The sequence below is a fragment of the Lineus longissimus genome, chromosome 2 (assembly GCF_910592395.1).
Source record: "Lineus longissimus chromosome 2, tnLinLong1.2, whole genome shotgun sequence".
Taxonomy (NCBI): domain Eukaryota; kingdom Metazoa; phylum Nemertea; class Pilidiophora; order Heteronemertea; family Lineidae; genus Lineus; species Lineus longissimus.
Window position 1 is genome coordinate 3708989 of NC_088309.1, and position 20785 is coordinate 3729773.

General features: G+C 39.5%; 5 protein-coding genes across 6 annotated transcripts; 4 read left to right on the top strand and 1 right to left on the bottom strand.

The window, feature by feature from the left end:
• The first annotated feature begins 5 nt into the window (after nucleotides 1-5).
• Nucleotides 6-2583, top strand: LOC135483534 (uncharacterized). Its single transcript, XM_064764502.1, has 4 exons — nucleotides 6-121; nucleotides 592-715; nucleotides 1052-1176; nucleotides 1409-2583. Exons 1-4 carry the CDS (start codon nucleotides 23-25, stop codon nucleotides 2570-2572), a joined length of 1512 nt encoding a protein of 503 aa, XP_064620572.1. The 5' UTR covers nucleotides 6-22; the 3' UTR covers nucleotides 2573-2583.
• Nucleotides 2584-2881: 298 nt separating this feature from the next.
• LOC135483536 (microtubule-associated protein futsch-like) lies at nucleotides 2882-6337 on the top strand. The gene is made up of 6 exons (XM_064764504.1): nucleotides 2882-3073; nucleotides 3459-3510; nucleotides 3686-3790; nucleotides 4007-4201; nucleotides 4326-4458; nucleotides 4598-6337. The coding sequence occupies exons 1-6, from the start codon at nucleotides 2985-2987 to the stop codon at nucleotides 5473-5475; spliced, it is 1452 nt and encodes a 483-aa protein (XP_064620574.1). The 5' UTR covers nucleotides 2882-2984; the 3' UTR covers nucleotides 5476-6337.
• A 1036-nt stretch (nucleotides 6338-7373) lies between these two features.
• LOC135502110 (WD repeat-containing protein 41-like) lies at nucleotides 7374-12272 on the bottom strand. The gene is made up of 14 exons (XM_064794685.1): nucleotides 12045-12272; nucleotides 11809-11921; nucleotides 11419-11467; nucleotides 11144-11287; nucleotides 10961-11023; nucleotides 10559-10685; nucleotides 10354-10425; nucleotides 9848-9967; nucleotides 9407-9561; nucleotides 9126-9250; nucleotides 8826-8960; nucleotides 8611-8701; nucleotides 8311-8379; nucleotides 7374-7991 (listed from the first exon to the last, which is right to left on the bottom strand). The coding sequence occupies exons 1-14, from the start codon at nucleotides 12114-12116 to the stop codon at nucleotides 7920-7922; spliced, it is 1407 nt and encodes a 468-aa protein (XP_064650755.1). The 5' UTR covers nucleotides 12117-12272; the 3' UTR covers nucleotides 7374-7919.
• A 230-nt stretch (nucleotides 12273-12502) lies between these two features.
• Nucleotides 12503-14041, top strand: LOC135502115 (protein orai-2-like). Its single transcript, XM_064794700.1, has 2 exons — nucleotides 12503-12816; nucleotides 13026-14041. The coding sequence occupies exons 1-2, from the start codon at nucleotides 12652-12654 to the stop codon at nucleotides 13515-13517; spliced, it is 657 nt and encodes a 218-aa protein (XP_064650770.1). The 5' UTR covers nucleotides 12503-12651; the 3' UTR covers nucleotides 13518-14041.
• A 752-nt stretch (nucleotides 14042-14793) lies between these two features.
• On the top strand, nucleotides 14794-20027 carry LOC135483537 (GPI transamidase component PIG-S-like). Of its 2 annotated transcripts, none has more exons than XM_064764505.1 (12): nucleotides 14794-14829; nucleotides 15330-15469; nucleotides 15728-15932; nucleotides 16239-16379; nucleotides 16614-16844; nucleotides 17219-17280; nucleotides 17586-17700; nucleotides 17932-18197; nucleotides 18336-18392; nucleotides 18622-18750; nucleotides 18974-19134; nucleotides 19352-20027. In XM_064764505.1, the coding sequence occupies exons 1-12, from the start codon at nucleotides 14802-14804 to the stop codon at nucleotides 19458-19460; spliced, it is 1644 nt and encodes a 547-aa protein (XP_064620575.1). In that variant the 5' UTR covers nucleotides 14794-14801; the 3' UTR covers nucleotides 19461-20027. The 2 variants fall into 2 exon arrangements, with proteins under 2 accessions (XP_064620575.1, XP_064620576.1); XM_064764506.1 differs by lacking the exon at nucleotides 14794-14829 and adding an exon at nucleotides 14854-14920.
• Nucleotides 20028-20785: the final 758 nt, after the last annotated feature.

Sequence of the window (20785 nt, forward strand, 5' to 3'; positions counted from 1 at the left end):
CTGAGTCCTGTGAAATGAAAGCATGAGTTCAAATCCAGAAAAATTTGTTGAATTATTACATATTTCGGTGGGGCAAACACAGATTCGTTATTTCTGCCTCTCTAGTAGTATTGAAAAAGATGTAAGCTCGTGTAAGAAACAATTGTCAGTGTAATACAACGTTCACAAAATGTTAAAAAAGCTATCCAAAACCACTCACTTAGCCATAATGGTACAGTGATGGTCAAAAGTAACTACTACTTTTACCTCGTGTGGATTACTTTATGTCAGTCTATTCATGTCAGTTCGTTCGTAATTGCAGTGGGCAACATGTCAGAAAGTGAGCAATTGTTTGAACGACAGTTTATGGGCCCCGCCCTGGCCAGATTTAGATCCGCTTTTGACTGTACACCACCTGGAGTCCGGGATAACCAAATGCGCCAGACTATATGGCTCTAGAAGGCATTGTCTGGCATCTTTGACCATGAAGACCTGTTGTAAAGATGTTTTGTTTTCTGATCTTAGGTGGTGTATGTGTATCTGGGAAGGCCAGGGCCTATAGTCCCTAAATCCAATCTGCATGTAATTGTTCCTTCCTTTTCCTCTTTTCAGCCCCCCATAATCCTATTCCTTGGAGCAGATGTCGTGACTGGTTCATCAGTGCCTTCAAAGCATCGAGATAGAATTCATCACAGGTATGGAAAAGATGGTCTTGCTACAAAGGTTGATTGGAGTGGTAAGTTCTAACGGAAATAACTTGTTTGATGATTGCCATTTACTTTGTTTGAACTATTCATGTGTGAATTAAAAGGTTGATTTAAACTCAATGGGTTCAGGCCTGGAGACCCTGTAGAGGATGTCTTTCTATGGAATGTGTTATGCAAGATGATCTCCAAATGACACTACAAGTTGATTTCCTTGTTTCTGTGTACAAGTTACAGGGACCAATTTCTTTGTGATAAAAACAGCAAATCCTTGCTATCATGAAGTACCATTCACAACCTCCTCCCTTTCTTGGGAATATAAATAAAGAGTGAAAAGCACCTTCAACTTTCATATACATGTATTTCAGATACACAAGTTCTGCATGTCAGAAATTCAACCAGACTCTGGTTCTACAATATCCAGGGATTATTCAAAGTAGCCTTTGAATATCAAGATGCGGTCTTTCAAAGGGACTGTCTTCTCTTCCTGAGGGTAAGCTACAAAATATGGTCAGAGGAAAAGATGGTCAATGTTAGTTTGCTTCAATTATAATTACTTGAAAATGGGCGAGTGTATTATCCCCCTTCTGAAACAGTCACATTCTACCTGACAATTAATTAGGTCTGGCAGCCCAAAAGAAACAACAATATGGTTTCTGGCCAGTTTGACTAACTGATCTAGTTATTACAAAGATTCTAATGTTTGGACCTGTTCTTCACTTTAGGAGGCATGGTTGAAGAGGATGGAGGAGCCCCCTTTGAAGGAACAACTGTCACTCACATGGCAAGATACTCTGACTCACCAAGGTGTGGCTCTGTCATTTCCAGTGACGTGTGCTGACATGTCTTCAATGTCGACTTCAAAATGTTCTGATGAGAAGTCACAGGACTGCAGCAATACCCAAAGAATATTTGGTATCCGTGTTACAAGTGAAGAAGGTGAAGAGAATGTAGAACAGAGTGTTGTTCAACTTCCTGACAAAGAAGTTGAGACAGACTTTCAAAATCTCCCTGTCAGTTTGTCTTCTGTGATTCCAAAGCCCTGTCTAGATTCTAGAGTTGAACAAACTACCAGTTCAAAAATGTCGACTTGTCAAAGACAAAGTGAAATGGAATTATGCAAGGACTCCAGTATCAGCAGAATTCTATTCAGTTGTACTGATGAAGTGAAAACAGCCACATCAAATATTTCTAGAAGTTTTAAAGGTGGTGAAGTTTCTCCTGAATTCGTTGCTACATGTAGCGATTTGGGGAATGATTTGTCTTTGAGTGCCAATGAGGAGGACTGCTCTGCTGTCATAAAAAATCTGGAAGGTCATGTGAAAGATCTTGTAAGAAGTCATAAGGGACTGCGTCATGAACTCTTCAAGCAATTACTCCTGGTTATAAAGCTGATTTCATGTGACCTCAACGGTATCATGTCTGCAACTGACACATTCCCTTACTCTGTAATTAAGGATTATGTCGAATCTGTCACCGATGACAAAAGAAGAGGACAATTTCAAAATGGGTTTCAAATCTCTGTTGAAAAGAACATTGTTCTGACTTTATTCTCTGAATGGCTTGGTCATCAGAATGCCAATCTCCAGGAAGTCATCAACCAGAAAGCTGAATCCTTCAAACTGTCCCACATAAACTGTATTGATAATCTACCTCCTTCGAATGATATAATTGATGAAGTCTTTCCTCCGCATATGAAGGTGCTGTTTTCTCAATGGATGATGACTGGGGAAGGTCAAGTTGAGATACCTGTTGAGAAGAAGGCGAGACCAGTGAAGAGTTCTAGGGGAGTTTTCCCTTTCATTTTACTGATTCTTGAGTTTGCTAATGGGACATTTATATCTGGAGTTTCTCATGTTATACATGCCAAATTGGTTCATGTTGTCTAAACCTGTTGTGATTAAAGAATATGGTGTAAAAAGGTTTCTTTGACTGCTTCCATCCATGTGACAATGTCCAAAATTAACTCCATCAAGGATATACAAGTAACATATCCGCTGGAAAGAGTGTTAGTATGTGTCATATCTTCCCTGGTGATAGCAGTAGGATATGACATCAGTCACCTGCCTCTGCTTGCCTGATAATATGGGAAACGAAATATTGATAAAAAGTGCTGATCAAGTGTCTTGCCCAAGGCCAAACACAGAACCCCATTTGTTTACGTTTCCCTGGTCATGAGTGACGTCACAACATGGCCGCCTTCATGAACGATGGAAATTCCACGAAAATGCCCCAAATGAACCCCTGTTTTCGAATAATCTAGGGATTTTCATCAGATGAAAATCAAATCGATCGATAACCATGGGTAACGGGGCCAGTTCTAATAATAATGTCAAGCCGATTACGTCCACTCGTGAAGATAAACGCCCCGAGAATAATAACGTGGAACGGTATGTGTCTGAATAATACAGTACACTGCATCCATACATTATGATTGCATCTAGTACATGTTTGTAGGTGTGCATACAAAATTTACCTTAGCCTTTTGGCACATAACATCACATTGGTCATTAAGACATGTGTGAGTACGAAGAGGGCATCATCATGGTCACCATGATGACCGTTGAATGACGTGAGGGTGATGATAATTGATGATAAAAATTGATACACTCGGGCAGATAGAACGCAATCACTCAGACTGTCTGATTATTTTACTGGAGATGATATTCATTGTGATGTGTGCGACAATTAGCTTCATGTTGGAGAATGGGTTAATTTCTTTAGGATCATGATTACATATTGACTTATATCGATATTACAACCTTTCATTTATAGCCCGTCGAGCACATCCAGCGGTATTCAAAATGCGAGACTCCGGGACACTGAGGTAATTTTCTTTGGCACCCAAGTCCATAAGTTACTTTGTTCAACCTCAGTGGGTAGGAAAATGTGAGAGAAGTTACAATGTGGATATATGTAACCAAAAAACCTACTTTATAAACAACCTCTATACTTGCTACCAATGAGTTTGAATTGAACAAGATTTTGGTTTAATATTTCAGGTGAAAGAGCTTACAAGAAAGTTGGCAAAAAGTGAAGAACTTCGAACAAAGGCTGAAGAAGAAGCAGAAAAAGCCAAAGAGGATGTAGCTCAACTTGAAATGCAGGTAAATATCCAGGGTAAAGTGGAGAGGAGTGATTTCTTCTATGATGTATGCAAATGAAGAAAATGAATAATCATATTGTAGATCATTGGCATTTTTCTTTGCCAAAATAGTCCACAACTCTTACAAAAAATATGTCAATGCTGAAATAGTGAAACTTATCAAAGATTAAAGAAGTTTTCGCCGAAGTAGGTGTCTTTTCCTTTTCAATCATTTCAGGTGTCCGACTTGGAGAGTACCATACTTGACCTGAAAGACCAGATCCAGCTACTTGAAGAGCGACTTGATCAGGCTTATAGAAAGAATGTCATCACGGAAGAGAAGGGCTGCGAGGAGACCTTACAAATCAAGGACCAATACATCAAAAAGCTGGAAGATGAAACCAAGAAAGTTCAGAATGAAATAGCTAAACTAGTAAGGAGAAGAGTCTTACTTTCAGTTGTTTTTGGAAGAGAATCTTATAATGCTTCTAGTAATCTCACTTTAACTGAACAATTCAACACTCAATTCAAGGTCTTTCTTTTCCTGTTGTTTTAAGAAAATGAGAAGCAAGAAAAAGCTCCACGCAGCTAATACTCAGCTGGCTGAGGCAAAGCAGCATTCTTCTCTTAAGATGTTTGAAATGAAGGATGAAATAGCAAGATTGGCCGAAGAGAACAAAAAACTGAGTGGTAAGTTCTATAAAAAAGAATACAGCAAATTGATTAGGACTTTTTTCGAAATACTTTCTTTTTGCAAACTTCTGACAGTTATTGTACACTCAATTCTATTGTTGTATGAAAATTCTCAAAAACTAAACTATGTTTTCAGAACAAACAAGTGGACCATCCCAAATAAGAACTTCAGATTGTGGTTTATCAAACAGTGGGTCTGACGACGGGCGAACTCGAATCATTCTTCAACTGTCACAGCAGATCTCAGAACAAAATACTAAAATCACTGCCTTGGAGAGGAGTATGGGAGAAAAGGATAGCACAATCAAAGGATTGACAATCGAGCGTGGGAATACAAGTCTAAGTCATGGGGAACAAGAAACTATTAACGGATCTCGAAAAGTGTCGCCAAGGAGTCCTAGAAGTCCCAGGGACCTACACAAGATGGGGACATTTCTAACTGAAGAATCTCAAAGTGATTCTGGTAGCCTTGGAGGATCACCTTCAGAACTTTTATTAGGGACAGCTGATTCTCAAACACTGTTTCATCGGGTTAGCGGTGAGATGGATGAACTGCAGGCAATCGCTAGGGAAATGAGTGACCTGCAGAAAAAGAAGAAAAAACAAAAACGAGCTAAGAAGCCTGCTGATTTGAAAGGGGTTGAAACTGTAGTGTCCAATGGGCTTCCTCCTATAGAAAAAGGAAGTAGTGCCAGTGAGGCTGAAAGACGCCAGTGGTCCAGTACAAGTCGGGATTCCGGCTATGGGCGGGATACTAAAAATTCCGCTGGTGGAAGTGCTCGTAGGAGACGAAGGGAGAGATTTACAGAAAGGCTCAATTCTGCTGGTCGCCAGATTTCTGCTACCAGTCAGATTTCTAGTGTGACTGATTCTGATATTTTACTAGATTCAAAAACTGGCCGGGTGGGATCTGCTAAGAGTTACTTATCAGATCTATCAGAGTACAATGCCGATAACTCAGAATTTGTGGACTATATGGAGTTCACTGATCCACTAGCTCCTATGAAGACATGAGGAATTACTTCTGTTAAAGGTATTCTCCAATTGTGGACTCAAAATTAATGCAGTCATGTGTAATTACTGGGTAGTAAAGTTCACATGGAAAAAGTTGTTTCTATGCAATGTACATTACCTGTACCATTGAATATTCTGCCTTATGTATGAGATTAGTTTTTACCCAACCGTTCGATATCAACCTGTATATGCTTTGAGTATTGAATCAATCTGACAACTGTGATATATTGTACACTGTATTTGATCTCTCAAAGAATGAAACAAATTAAGAATTCTGTAAACCCCTTTATTATCGCTGCCCTATATGTTTGCAAAACCATCAGTTTCTGCATCCATTTTTGCGACTTGGTATTTTTTTCAGTGATAAAACCAATAAAGTTAAACAATTTGCACTCCTAAAGTACGTGATTGTACCACCTTTCACAGAAATATAAGGTACGCAATAATAAAGGAGTTTACAGAAGCTGTGTGAATCATCATGTGTGGAACTGTTTTCGTTCTGAAACTCCGTCCATTTTTGCAAATGTGTGTACCATCTGCCTTAGTGACAATGACTAAAGCCTGATTGTCATGACTTGGACTGAGCCAGTCTTCTTGTAGATCGTCCTCTCACCAGCAGTCAATGTTCAAGTGGCACTAACGGGCCAGCGTTTCAACCAATACCAGTCTCTATTTGCCCTTGGGATCACCTGATTTTGACTTCTTGTGATATGACCATTTTCATTACACACTACTGTGAAGCTGCTGCAGTTCTCAACTTTGACAATATCATTATGGCTTTGTGCTGATTATTGAAGTACATGTATTGTTTTTGTCACTGATTTATGAAGATCTATGAATAAAGTGTTTTGCTGAAAATCAATATTGTTTCTATGAACTTGTTGAAAACAAAGCTCTGGGATGCCGTCTGTACAGATGTCTTCACTCACAAAGGCAATACATGAAGCCCAAGCTAAGAGGAAGTGCTTTATCTGTCCGCCAGCTTCTGAGGACCAAGTGTTTGTCCATGATTACCATTTGAGCCTCCAGCACAATGCTGCTGTGAAAATTTCCAAATGTGACATGTCTTCACCGTTGCCAAAGTTCGATACACAGCCTGGAACAACCAGTCCTAATGTTTTGCCAATACAGCCTACTGCCTATTGTAGTGGTAACATTGTATATGGCCCTGACAAGTGAAAAACAATCGACTGATTTCAATGGAGAAATAGAAATCACTGTCTGGTTTCATGTACATGTACATGTATGATGTCCTCAGCAATGGTCTTCTTTCTGGGGTTCATGTTAGGGTATCCATATGTCTCACATACATTCCTTGTCAAATGATTTGATCTGCCATTGAAATTGACATCAACATCGGCTTAACTCCTCCATGATCAATGGCTTGAACTTAGGCATGATCTTTCAGGTATGAGGATTCACAGAGTTCATATATCAATCAGACACAGATGTCCCAAAAGCCAGTACATGTGCAAGAGACGGGACCTGACATTTGCAAGCCATGTCCAAAACTGCTTTGCAACACTAGCATTAGTGCGTCACTAACTGCGGCGGCACATGGTTGCGAATAGGCACGTATCATCAAATCTACCTAAATCCCATGCCCAAGACCAGGCTCTTGGCCTGCCATGGATTGGAATTGAGCATTTCCCACAGGAGAGAGGTGGGAGATTTCGGCATCACATTCTGGACAGACTTATGGGATGTTCATACTGATGACAGTTAAAAGTCACAACCACAGTATGCAATACAGTAGAACTTCTATAATAAAAGAACCCTTGGGACTGAAAAATCGGGGAGAGTGAGAGGGCATCCTGCTTACAGAGTTGTTGTTAGCTAAGGGAGATTCCACAGTATGTTCTAACATGTCCTGAATAAAACAAAAAGCTCATAAAATGTCATAAAATTATCATTTATTGAGTATTATTAAATAGTCACATAATAGGTCAGATATATTTACATAAAATGCAATTGATAAAATCACAAAAACTAAAAATGATGGCACATTTCTGTCCATTGATTGAAAGTCACAAATATAAGTATCACATGCATAAGTACATGTACTCTAAAGACATTTTCACAATCTGAACATTGATCAGCTTCAGAACGATCGATTATACAGAATCACACATGATCAAAGTTAAAAAGTTAAACTAAAACCATGAACTTTAGTATGCTTGGGTTAGTGAATTTGCTTCAGCCAGAAAGGTTCATTATTTCTAACATTGTTGAGTACCATATACTGTTAGATCAGAATTAAAACATGTAAACATTATCTATAATAGATTGTTTGAATGAGAATCAAAAAACATTAAGACACGGTATATGTGTAAAAAATAATTTTATGGCATGTCCATATCAAACCCATCTCCAAAGTTCACAACTGAAGTAACTGCCATTGCTCTCATCCAAAGGTGGAATGCATATACTGCCCGTTTTTCTACTCATTGTAAATCTTCACCTAGCACCATATCGCGGGCAATCTCAACTCTTTTTTTGGTCCGGACTACTCCATCCTGAAATAAACACACATCGGTATCATGCTCGGTATTATGAGAGTGAAGAATAAGTGGTTTTGCATTTGGTACAAGCTAGTAGTAAGGCTCAAAGACATCATTGATAGACATAGACACGAGGTCAGGAGAAGCTAACAAGATGGCCTACGCATAAAGGCACAGTGGAAAAGCATCTGACGTGTGATCGCAAGGTTTTGGACTACATGACTCAGCCAGTGCCACTTGGGACTTTCAACAGGCCAGAAGAAAAGCTGAACCAACAACCTTCATGTAGAAAGCTACCCTAACCTAATCTACTGAGTGTATCAAACTGACTTACCCTCCAAATTATAACCAGTCCATCCAACCCACATGTTGCAAAGCCTTCTTGACCAAAATCCAACATTTTCTGAAATTAATGAAGTGCAAAGTGACAAACACAAAGAGAGGTTAAGAAAATAGAAAATACCACAACACTGTCATCAAAAGTAGATGAGAAGATGAATAGTTTTTTCCGTCTTATGATCAACGTTATACATATCGAAAAGCATGATGTAAATCATGTGACTAGAGTATATATCACTGGGTGAGTTGCTGCAGCTCCTGCCTTGACTTTTATACTGCAAGTGCTAGTATTTACCTGGACTGTTCCAGAATGAGCAAGACACTCTCCCAGCAGATCCGGCTCGACATATTTGTCTTCTTCCATCAACTTCTTCAAGCCTTCCTTACTAAAAATAAAGGAGAAAGAAAAATCAGTCACGCCGACCTCTGTCACAGCGGGTTGATGACATTTTCACTAGTGCCCAACCATCGGTCAAGTCAATAAATATTAAGTTCAAAAGACACCTTTACCTGGTTCCAAGTAGTCTCTCAATGACTGAAGGCGAAGCTGGAAGTTTATTCACAACCTCCTCCTTTTTGTTAAAGTATTTCCTGTTTCCCCAGAGTCTTACAGCACCATCCTCTGAGCATGTAGCCAGGAAACAACTGAAACAGGATGAAATTTGTATCATTTTATGAAGTCCCTTTTGAGCAATTATACTAGACGATTTTAGAGAAAGGAAGTGATACTAATATGGATCAGCCTACCTACATCATGCCCTTGGTACCTTCTAAAATCTCAACTCGTTCCTAAAATATTGTTTCACTCACCCATTGTAAACAAGTTCTAAATGAACAATTTTTGAAAGATGAGCTGCATATTTCCGTGCCAAGTGTTTGCTTGCAATGATGTCATAGACACAGTAACCAGATCCTATGGCCGCAACCACATATCGCTGAAAAAGAGGAGAGTGTCCAAACTTAATCAAGACTTGTCATTCCGACATCACAGCAGAGGTTAAGACTATAACAATTTTAGTTAAACATCAGGAAACATTGGTTTGCTTTCTTACCAATTCCTCAAAATGGACTACAGATGATTGAAAACTTACCCCTTCCACACAAATCATATGTTGAATACAGTGAGGGTAATCATGGTACATTCCTTCATATTCTCCCTGAGAATTGAAATAACGTGTCGGTGAGTGGCTGTGCGTTGTCCACAGGATTATCGTCCCATCAAGTGATCCACTGGCAAACGTGGCTTCTGAAATATCAGCATATACTTATTAATCTTTACGACATTAGTTGAATTCTTTGAACAAAATGCTGAACTTGATCAGGCATTATCCGTCACATGCTCTTTCAAGCCACCAAAATCCTGTCATACTTGACGGTTGTCACTTGACAAGTGACCAAGCAATAACAGGGCCATTACCAAACAATATGGTCAAATGTGAATGGTTCTAAGCAGTAATGAGTGTTTAGAGGCTTATGGGGAGTAAAAACATTGCACACATTAAGGAACATACTTTATTCAGTTGCAATCTTACCCGAGACATTTATGAGAGCTCTAATAGCCTCCCTGTGAGGCCTTAATTTCCTCACTCTCTCCAACTGCTTGTTCTGAATACCACCTTCAACATCTGGGAGATCATTTATTGAATAAACGACTGAAAAGACAAAGCAAAAATGTATCAAAATCAAATGGCATCATCATGAGAGGTTCAATAGTTTCACCCAGGGGTTGTAAATTTCCTAAGACATAACTTTCTAAGATCATAAGATGCTATCAAAATTCAGAAAAACACACACCAAAGAGCAGTGGGTATCAAACAAACATTAGAAGACAAGGTCTCCAATTATGATAAGGGGAGAAAACACATCTGAATTGATCACTTGTTCAGCATATTTGGAGCAGATTTTCTTGGGACAATATTTGAAAAAATATACCGGTAAGCAGAAAGATTATGTATAGAATGTGAGTGTTCAATATAAAAGTTCTGCATAATTTAACTTCTAATTCTCCATGAAACTGAGAGAAGTCTTGACTACTAACCTAGTTGTTTTTCACATGCTGCCACAATTTGATCGTTCTTGATGAGTATAAGGAGGTGAACATCTGCTGGAACTGTAACAAGTAAAAAGAAATCATGAGTGCTGCTAAGATCAAAACAGAGTTCAGTCTTCTTGATGGCATTGTCACTCTTGTCCTCGGTCATGCGAAGGACACAAAACCAGCTGTCTTTACTGTACCAACTTACCACTGTTGTTTTCTTCCTCATTGTCATTCCTTGTGAACTCATGCAGCATGTTTCCTTTCCTATCCCAGAGACACAGCTTCTCACCACCGGAGCAGACTAGGTCACCTTCATCAAGAGACAGCAGGCACTGCAAAAGCATGATATCAACAGGTCAGATTATGTCCTCATAATCAGTATACCATAAACTCACCAAAGCAACTTTGAGAACAACTTTCATGACTTGAAGAAATTGTGAAGAAAAAAAGCAAGGTTTATGCAAAGCTGTGTGGCTGATAAAAATAAGAATATGACAAAAAGACCCTGCCACACACTTTAGTATCTTTCTTACAAAATTATCCCCTCCTTCACTGGATCTCATAGCCAGGTTTTGATCAATGAATTTACAATCACTCCACGCCTTACCTTCACATAGCTTGCATGTTCAGATATCACCTGAATGCATTCTCCACTTTCAATATCCCATACTTATTTAGGAATTAAGGAAATGACAACAATCTAGCAAAGATTTGAATTGATTCAATGATTTTTTTTTTAAGGTTATTACAATGCGTCAAAGGAATCTGTTGGAAAAGTTTAAAAGGATATTCTCATCTGCTTGTCTGAGGCTGCAGTCAGTATATAAACACTACTGTTGTACATACCAAGGACTGGATCAATGTGGGGCTTCAGCACCAGTAAGCTGGTAATTTGACGTGTGTGACCAATCAGGGTGCAGATCTTTCGGCCAATCTGAAAGAGTAAATCATGAGACATTCATGCTTCAATTTTTATGAATAACAGAATCCCAAATCTTCCAAATCATTGGATTATTCTACCTGAATATAATTCTAAAGAAGAAAGTATTGGGTTGATCAACCTACCCCGATGTCCCAGACAACAGCAACACCATCATCCCCAGCTGACACAAATCTAAAAGAAAAGCAGGTAGTTGTATTATTTTGATGGGTAAAACTGTGATCATAGACAAAGTTTCCTGCAAAAAGATGTCAACTGTTTTTAACTGGAGAAGATTAGACCTGGAGAAGCCTATGAAGTATTCGAGAGAGGCACCCACTCTGCAGCAAGTGACGTAATCCAGGCCTTTATCACTGTGTCACACAAAATGACACTACTGACACTGTCTTATAGTTACATACTTTGATAACCCACTGTCCCAGACCCAGTAGGCCTATGCCGGTTAGATTTAATACACTTTGAACTTTGAAGACAAATTTAACAAGATCAACAATCATCCTCATTGCACTGCATACCTTTCTTCATCCACAGCGATAAGATGTCTGACAATATCTTTGTGATGTTGAAGAATCTGAATCTCTGTATATGGATTTAGTGGTTGATCATCTTTGATGGTTTCAGGTTCAGCCTGGAAATAGAATACTGGTAGATGACATGCATCATGCATGACAATTCTTGAGATAATGCATCTTGTCCCATGTGCATACACTTAGTTTCCTTATCATCTGATGCACAAATATACAAAACTAACCTGTTTCAGTTTCATCCTCGGAGACGACTGGCCACTTGGAGCTTCTTGTCCACCCCAAAGTCTCTGGAACATGATCCTGCCTCTCTAACCTCTTTACCCAGCATCTAGGCAAGTTCAGGAAGGTATAAGAGTTTATATCCGTCACAAAGACTTGAGTTTGGGCCGAGACAGGGGTGACTTTTTTCAAGAAACAGTAAAAAAGGCAAAATGCGGAAGTGCTGGAACACAACCGAGAATTAGTGAAGTCATAAAATCATATATGAATGTACGCAACACTTTAGGAGAAAGTTTCTTTTTATTTAACCCAAATAATCAACTTTTTGCAACATTTTATTGTAAAAGTGACTCTATGAATGTTGGAAAAAATATTGATCTTTACTCGAAGCGTGTATTAAGAATTTTATTTGCAGACCACGTTGAAAATGACCTTGACCTTTCCAGATCCTAGAATTGAGATGAAGTACGCATGCCCAGAGGAGAACGTAAACATCAGGAAGTTTGAGAACATATTTTTCTCTTCATTTACGATCAAAATTAACCAACACATCAGCTAATGATTTTTGAAACTAAGGTGTAGTACGTTGCTGTAATAACTTATGCACCGAAAATGCAAGACGGTAATTATGAAGAGTGGTTATCCAGCTCGTATGCAAACGAAATGTCTGGCAGTCGTCACACTGTTCAAGCCCTGTCCTGGAGAAGGTTGTATCTTGCCAGAGCAAAATTGAAGGCTTCAAGTAGAACTTCTGCATTGCTGTCTGGGTTTGCTATGGTACGTATTGGACCAGTGTTGTCAGTCATCTATTCCAAGTAGCCTACTGCGTATGGGGTTTAATTGTTATCATGAATTTTCCCGACTGCTTGCTACACTATTTTACTTGCCCTTGCTATATAGACACCCCTGTTGGCTTTGCATGTTATCTGCTGTTAACCTTTAGAAGGAATGGTTATTTTCGCTTATGTTATCAATTCATTTTGCAGATTTCCATGATAGAGCTTCAGATAGAGAAAGACGTCCCAGAACCATTACTCATAGCATTCAGTGTCTGTGCTAGCCTCCTCGTTGCTGTCCATATGCTCGCTTTGATGATCAGTACCTGCATCTTGCCAAACCTTGAAGCAGTCAGTAACATACACAATGTCACAGCAGTCAAAGAATCACCTCACGAAAAACTTGGAATGTACATTGAAGTTGCATGGATATTTTCAACTGGACTCGGGATCTTGCTCTTCCTAGTTGAAATAGTCTTACAGTGTTGGGTCAAGTTTTATGCGTTCAGCAAATATGCTGCCGCTGCAACCACTGTGATAATAGTCCCTATCATTATAGTCTTCATTGCTTTTGCTGTCCATTTTTACCGTGTATTAATTGCCCATAAATATGAACGGTCGACTAGAGGACTTGAGGAGCTTGAGACTATTGCTAATTCTTTGGAACCTGCCAGACAGGATCAATCTATTCGAGTTGTGTAAACAAGCATGCCAGTGGAGAATAATGTGTTCAGGATGCTTTTAGTCAATATTCTGTTATACAATATCCAACAAGTGAGTTCGTAAAGAAAGATGTTTTTCCATTTTGGAGTGAGACAGCAACTTGGGTCATCAACGAATGAGGTATAGGAGGACATTAATGACTGTTTCCAAAACTGGATACAATGAAACATGTTGTTAAAATGATGAAGTACAAACATTTAGTTGTTTAATGCAATTAAAGAACAATATGTGATAAATGGACATACCTCAGTATGTCCAGATTGATAGATGTAGATGTAGGTGAAGATTCTGCTATAATGCATCCGTAGTTTGAACGCAGCTGTTAATAGTGCTATTTGTTACATAGGAATTAACATTCCTGTTATTGTTTTTAGTACATTGTGCGTGCACATGTCACAATGTTATCTATATTGTACTGGCAGTCAGATTGTACATTAAAAACAGTGCTATCCCAAAGGGGAGCTTGATGCTATCATATTTTGGAAATGATTAAAATATGTTCATAATAATAATAATACTTCTTCCAATTATTTGTTAAAATTTGTTCACATGGTTATGACAGGGTCTCTGTATTTAGTGGACTCATGAGGTAATGAGGCACAATGTAATCAAAGGCCTGTCATTGACACATAAGTGAACACATGAAGAGATACAGTGAACCTTTGAAGAGGAAGCTATTGACTGGCATCTTAAATGGACATACACTGTCAGCACAGCAGGACATTGCTGGCCAATGTGACACAACATGGTTGCCCTTTACTTGGAATTAATCTGGCTCTCATTCCAAGATGTACCTATGATCACTCACTGTGATCAGCAACAGTGTTGTGGCAAGCTTGCCTGTTTGTAGAGGACAGTGTTGTCTCTGTTTTTATGTTCTGGTTGTGACTGCCTCCTCGATGTGACCCTGCTCTCTGTCTTACATCCTGGTGGTAAAAATCTGCAATATTTTTAGGCATGGCTGGTGGGGTAGTGCTGGTGGATATTGGTTTTAGTTCCCAAGCTTTTTGTGCAATAGACATGAAACTTGGAAGGCACGTGGCGAGACAACTAATTGCCAATATCCGATGTTTTTTTCAAATCAAAAAGCAGGATGATAACGCCCAAAATTGACTGATCAATTTGCTTTGAAGACCATGGGAGTATCAACAGACACAGTGAGGCAAACAAATAGTCAAGATTCTTTTCCGTAACATCAGGTAGATGTGATTGTGATATCGTTGAATGTATTGCATCAGCAATGGAATAAGACACAAAATCAAAATGGTGGATATCAACCGAGAAAAGCAGGGTAATGCGATTAAATTCTTTCTATTGCCTCAACCAGCACCAACATCCCAATGAAAATATATTGTTCATGTAGAGTTTAGTATGCAGATTAGGTAATGTCTTACTTCAATATGCAGAAATGAATGGTTATTGCAAACTAACCTGCTGAATTTGACGATCCAAACACCGGTATCGATGTGCGCATGCGCAGATGAAGTGAACTAGTTCAGGTTCCAAGTGCAGGGTCTGTGAATGAGGAGACGGTCAAGTCATTTCCCCAAAATTCACTCCAGTGTCGATCTACAGAGGCCATGCATGGATTACCTGTACTGTGGGCTGGCGGCTGTGGTCAGTGGAGCCTGCCCTGGCCCTGAGGCCGAGGGCAAGGCAGCAGTGTCGTGAGGGCTACATGCATAAGCGTATGGAGGAACGCTGGCTATCCCCCAGCCATCCTCCCTTAGCTCATATTATCACTTTTGATGTCACACGGACACAAGTCACACAGAGGTTTTTGTTTTCCAGAAAAGGCAACCCAGGCCTATGCTGCCTTAGCGGTTGGTTTTGTGTGCCTGGCTGTCGGTTTACCACTCTGGTGGAAGACTACCATGGTTTATAGAGTCAGTCTTCCATACAGTGAAATATCTGATCTGTCACACAGATTTGTAAGTAGTATTGGTTTACCCACTACCACCAGTATGATCAATGAATAGTTCTTATCTTGGACCTAAATTGATAAAGTTGAATGAACATCGTCTTTTGTCCTTTTACGTCTTGTGGTATGTCTAGATAACTTTGGAACTTAAGTCACCTTTCTTAAACCTCTTGACAATTTTCCGTTCTGCTATGTCACACCTGACTAACATGAAGGAGGATTTGTCATGACTTGTTTTACTACACTCATTCTACACACTTTCTTTTAGGTGGTCTACTCTGTCCATATTCATGTCATCTCTCTTGATGACTCCATAGAGAAAGGGCATTTGACTGCTTTGGGAGAGAGTCTTGGACATGCCCTCAACAGATTAGGCACAGGAGGCAGTGGCCTGGAGGCCAAATACCACAGCTCAGCAAGGCCAGCTCATGATGATGAAAAACAAGATTATGTCCATGCCAGAACTGTGGCAGGTAAGACTATGAATCAAGTTGCCAAGAACTTCAAAAGAGGGATTTAATGTCTGGTTGAGGTTCTCCCTGCATGATGTTTTCCATCGGGAATTATGTTGAAATAGCACCGAATTCGTACCCATTTTTACTCCTAGTTAGAGAGAACCCATGTTGGACTAGGTGTTTTGCTCAATGACACAGAGATGAAACCCCAGTGTTCCTACCAAGAATCCAACCTTCAACCTCCCAAATATGAGACGGCGCTGTGATCACTATGCCACTGATCTCTCTGAGACGTATGAAATATCATTGCATAATTCATTTCAGATTTTGATGACAAGTTAGCTTACTCCAATGTGCTCGGAGAGCATGGGAAATTCTACATGTATATATTGCCCAAAAAGAGTCATTTGGATGTTGGCAAGGGTTTTGTGGGAAGAAGAAGGAATTCTTACTTCAAGACTGAAGGTGAGATCATGTTGATATTTGCTTTGAAATTGCTTTAAGAGTATCTATACTTGTATTTCACAGGATATTTATTTGATGTTACATCTAGTTTACAAATTCAGTATCGAATCAAAATTAAAACACCTATTTTGCTGAAAAAAGAAGTAGATGGACAAGTATAGTGGAGTTGTGGATTACAAAATTCTCTAACCTTCTTGAAAGGGTTTAAAATGGTTGTTTACATTAATCTTCCAGATTTTTCTTCCCTGACCGTAAAAATTACAAAATTGATAAAAGAGGTGTTTGTTAGGGAAGAAACAATCGCAAGAGCTTATAAAAGTGAGAAGGGGGTGCTCCACCTGAAGACAGATAAAGACAGCATGAGAGCAACAAAATCAAATCCTAATTATGATGTCACATTCACAATGCTGAACCCTCAACCTGATATTATGGATGTCAGGTGGGCAGTACAGCAAGAAATTGACAGTAAGTTTTATTATTATGTGTAAATTGATCAGAGATCAATAAGCTTTTCTCATTCTTTCATGTAGAGGCAAGTTCTTTCTCCGAGACTGACGACATCAATCGGCTATTGCATCATTTGTTTCGTCAGAATTTCCTACAAGACAAAAACCCCGCTATCTGATCATGAAATTATAAATACGACTTTCCCAAAAATTGTGGCAAGAGGCTCAAGTGAATAATGACAAATTAGTATGTCAACTTTAAATTACCAGGTACAGTATCTATAGTTGAAGTCAGACTATACAATGTAAATCTTTACTTATCTCGACATTGAATGCAAGACTTCTGAGTGATGTGCTCTGTCAGTTTTGTGCAGTTCTACTTTTCTTCTTCAGCTTACATGGGGCCATTTATCAAGACGTTGTCTGACTTCATTGGTATCACAATCAAGTCTCAGGTATGTTTTAATGTACAAGTAATTTTGGCTGGGGAATCAATGGACCTATGTCTCTTTCTTTCAAAGTTCAGTTGACGTAAGGCATTGAAAGGGCTGGTAGAGTGGCGAAGAAGATAAGAATGATGTGTGACCTTGCCATTGTTCAGACCTCAAAAGAGTCACAATGTGTCATTCTTTAGTTGTCATGTCTTGTCATGTCATGCTCAAATCACCCGCATCTGAATACATTATGGCAATGAGTATGTATTTATGCTTCAGATCACATCCACCCTGATACATGTATGATCTTTTTCATTTCTTTACAGATTCTGCACTATACGCAAGTGACATTCCGACCTCACCGTGATGATGGAAAAGGAGAATATTACCTAAAGCAAGATGATATTCCTGGATTGATCAACCCGATTGAGAGAGAAATCAGTAAGTCTACATTGATGACTCCTGCTGAGCCCCACTAACAAGCAATTTGTATCGTTCCAACCCACGATTACCTTTGATGCTGTGTGCCACAAAAACATCTCTTGCCTGTGGGTAAAATTAGTTATCTCTGGGTCAAATTATTCTCATGCGAGCTTGCTTTCTGACTATCTGGAATTCATTATCTGCATTAACTGATACATATAAATACAAAATATTTCGATTTGTTTTCAGCTTCCTTTGTGTCAAACAATCCAAACATCAACTTTGTGATCTACATCCCAACTCGGAGTAAGTCTCCTCTGTACTTCCGTGATCAGAAGGGCAAGAACCTCCCAACCAATGCTATCCTCAGTCCTCGATGGGGAGGTCTCATTATCAAGAATATACCCAGTCCGTCCAACACCACCAAACTGCCTGCCCTCGTCAACTTGGACATGAAGGAGATCCTTGACATTTGTATTTCACAGTTGCGACTACTGCTTGGCATTGAAACCAGTGTAAGTTTAGTGTCATTTCTTTGAGTACATTTTGTTTCTTTCAAATATTGAGCATGTGGACCTTGGCGAATCAATACCATTGCAACGAAAGGGTGGTATCATTATAATTTTGATTTCTCTTGTATTTATTCATTTCAGTATCCAAACTTGGATGTGACATTCCAAGAACCTGACAATACTGGTATTGCTCTTTGGGTAAGTACTCTCACTGGCATAAAGGTGACTAACCTCCATTGTAACCTTGCTAGAACTGCCAGATGGACGTGAAAAGTCAAACTGAGTGATTGCTGATCAATAATGCTGGTAATATCTAAGCTATGACTGAAATCAAGAAGCTCAAGGTCAGCCTGGTCTTAAAATCTTTTCGCTGATGTTGATATCACTGAGGAGTTTTGTATTGAGACTGAGTTTTCTATTCTTGCAGGAGCTTGATTTCTGGTTGAGGAAGCGAGCAATAGAGAACACTGCCCTGGCCACCAGCACCCTTAGCTCACTATCAGACCTGCTCGGACAGATCAGTAATATTGTCATCAATGATGATATCGGAGAAGAGGTAGATGGATGTGGAATCTCCTGTTGTGTTTCAGATCCAAGAAAACCCTGAGATTTAATTCAAAATCGGGTTGTTTAGTTGTCCAGTTTTGAAGTTTGCTGAAGCTTTCACCAAAGCCGTGACTCAACAAGCTAAAGTTAAGACCAAATTTGAAGTATTATGTTACCTGGACTAGATTGTGGGCCATGGTACTAATACCCCACTGATTTTTCTGTCCTCTCAGGTTGCAACAGCAGTGCACTCCATTGAAAACAGCTTGGAGTTTTTGAAGGAGAATAAACTGCGTGATGGTTTCCTGACCTCAAGACAAGCTACCCTTGCATCTGAGAAAGCATTCTTTGATGAGTCTTTACTGGAATTGCTCTACTTTCCAGATGATCAGAAGTAAGTACTTTGTCCTTCATCCATCATTCGTTGGAAGGTAGTGATTTGAGATTCAAAGTCATCTGTGAATAATACACAAAAAACCCATGACAGCAACCATTCTCCAGGCATAATGTGAAAGATGAGGGGCCAGGCACCAGCTATTGCAATACTCCTTGATGCTCCATCCCAAAGCCTTGTTACTGTAAGATATTCATGTCCCTCGTCATTGTTTCAGGTTTGCTATCTACATTCCACTTTTCCTGCCGATCAGTCTCCCGGTGATCATGACTATGCTGCAAGCCATCAAATGGATGAGGGGAGAGAAGAAGAACAAGACTGAATAGACAGGAAATCTGTAGCTGGTTTCTAAGGCATCTTGGGACTTGTAAACCCTTTTATCAGTCTGTCATGAGTATTCCAAAATGCATCAATATAAATACAGTGAAGCCTCGGCAGGACATGTGTTTGGGTTTGTTTTGGTACCAAATGGGTTGTTTCTATAGAATTTGACCTCTGTATTAAGTCTTGACTTCTCCCTTTTGAATGACAAAATTTGTCAGTTTGTTGTGTAAATGGAGAGGCTCTGCTGTACATATCTGTTGAACTTCCCCTTGCTTTTAGAGACTGCTTCCTTAGTGCCATTATTGTTCAGTTGGCTCTATCAGCTAGCTAAAAATTGTATTTTGGGATCTTGCTTATCAGATTTGGCCTTGGACACACAGCCATTCAGCATTGTATTGTATTGAGAAACATTTCGATCTTCGCTGTTTTTTGTTCGGAAAAAGACTTCATGCAGTACTGAAAGTAGAGAATCTTTTTTCTTGGCAACCATGTAGAAAATGTTATGTTGTTATCCTAGGGATATTGATAGAAATAGTGCAAGCATTTAGGCACTTCGGTATGTATTGTACACACACATTTTATAATAATTATTAAAGTTATTTTGTAGAAAATTATTCTTGTTTTGTTGCTTTCTTGTTCCTCATCTGTTTCTTGGGAAATTATGAAAGGGATTGCAATTTGCTAGGCTGCTGGGCCCATGAAGGAAGTTCAAGCCAAGCCTCAATCCTGGATACGAGACTGAGAGAATCTATAAAAATGGTGTGTGTGTCATCCGGACTGGCATGGTATGCAAGCCACACCAACATATCTCCCTTCGACCTGTAGATGTTGGCTCTTCCATTGCTTGCTATTGACCATTCAAAGCAGACCGGCTTATCCCTCCACACAGATCATGCCCTTGCAGTTGTGATCCCCCAGATTGATCTGTCCTTGGGTCCCACAAAACTGATCCCTGCTCCTCCAGCCATTCCCCGATACATACCCGATTCACAGCAGAGCACCTTTTCTTCCATGACCTGTCTCCCATTCTGTCAGTGTTGAGATACAATGTACACACTGCAGCATATCAAACCTTGAATATGGAGTAAATTGCTTTTGGGCCTTGGGAATCATCACCATGACCAAACTTCACACAACAAACAGTCAAGATTGATGTGTTTACAGGAGTATCCAAGCCCTTCAGCACAGGAGGTCCCTCAGGGGGTATCCAAAACCCTTCAGTACAGTAGGTCCCTCAGGGACCCATGACCTGTCAGGCTTGAAATGACTCCTTCCTGGGAATAATTCAAGGATAATCAGCTCTTTTATGGGCAAAAGGATAAACAAA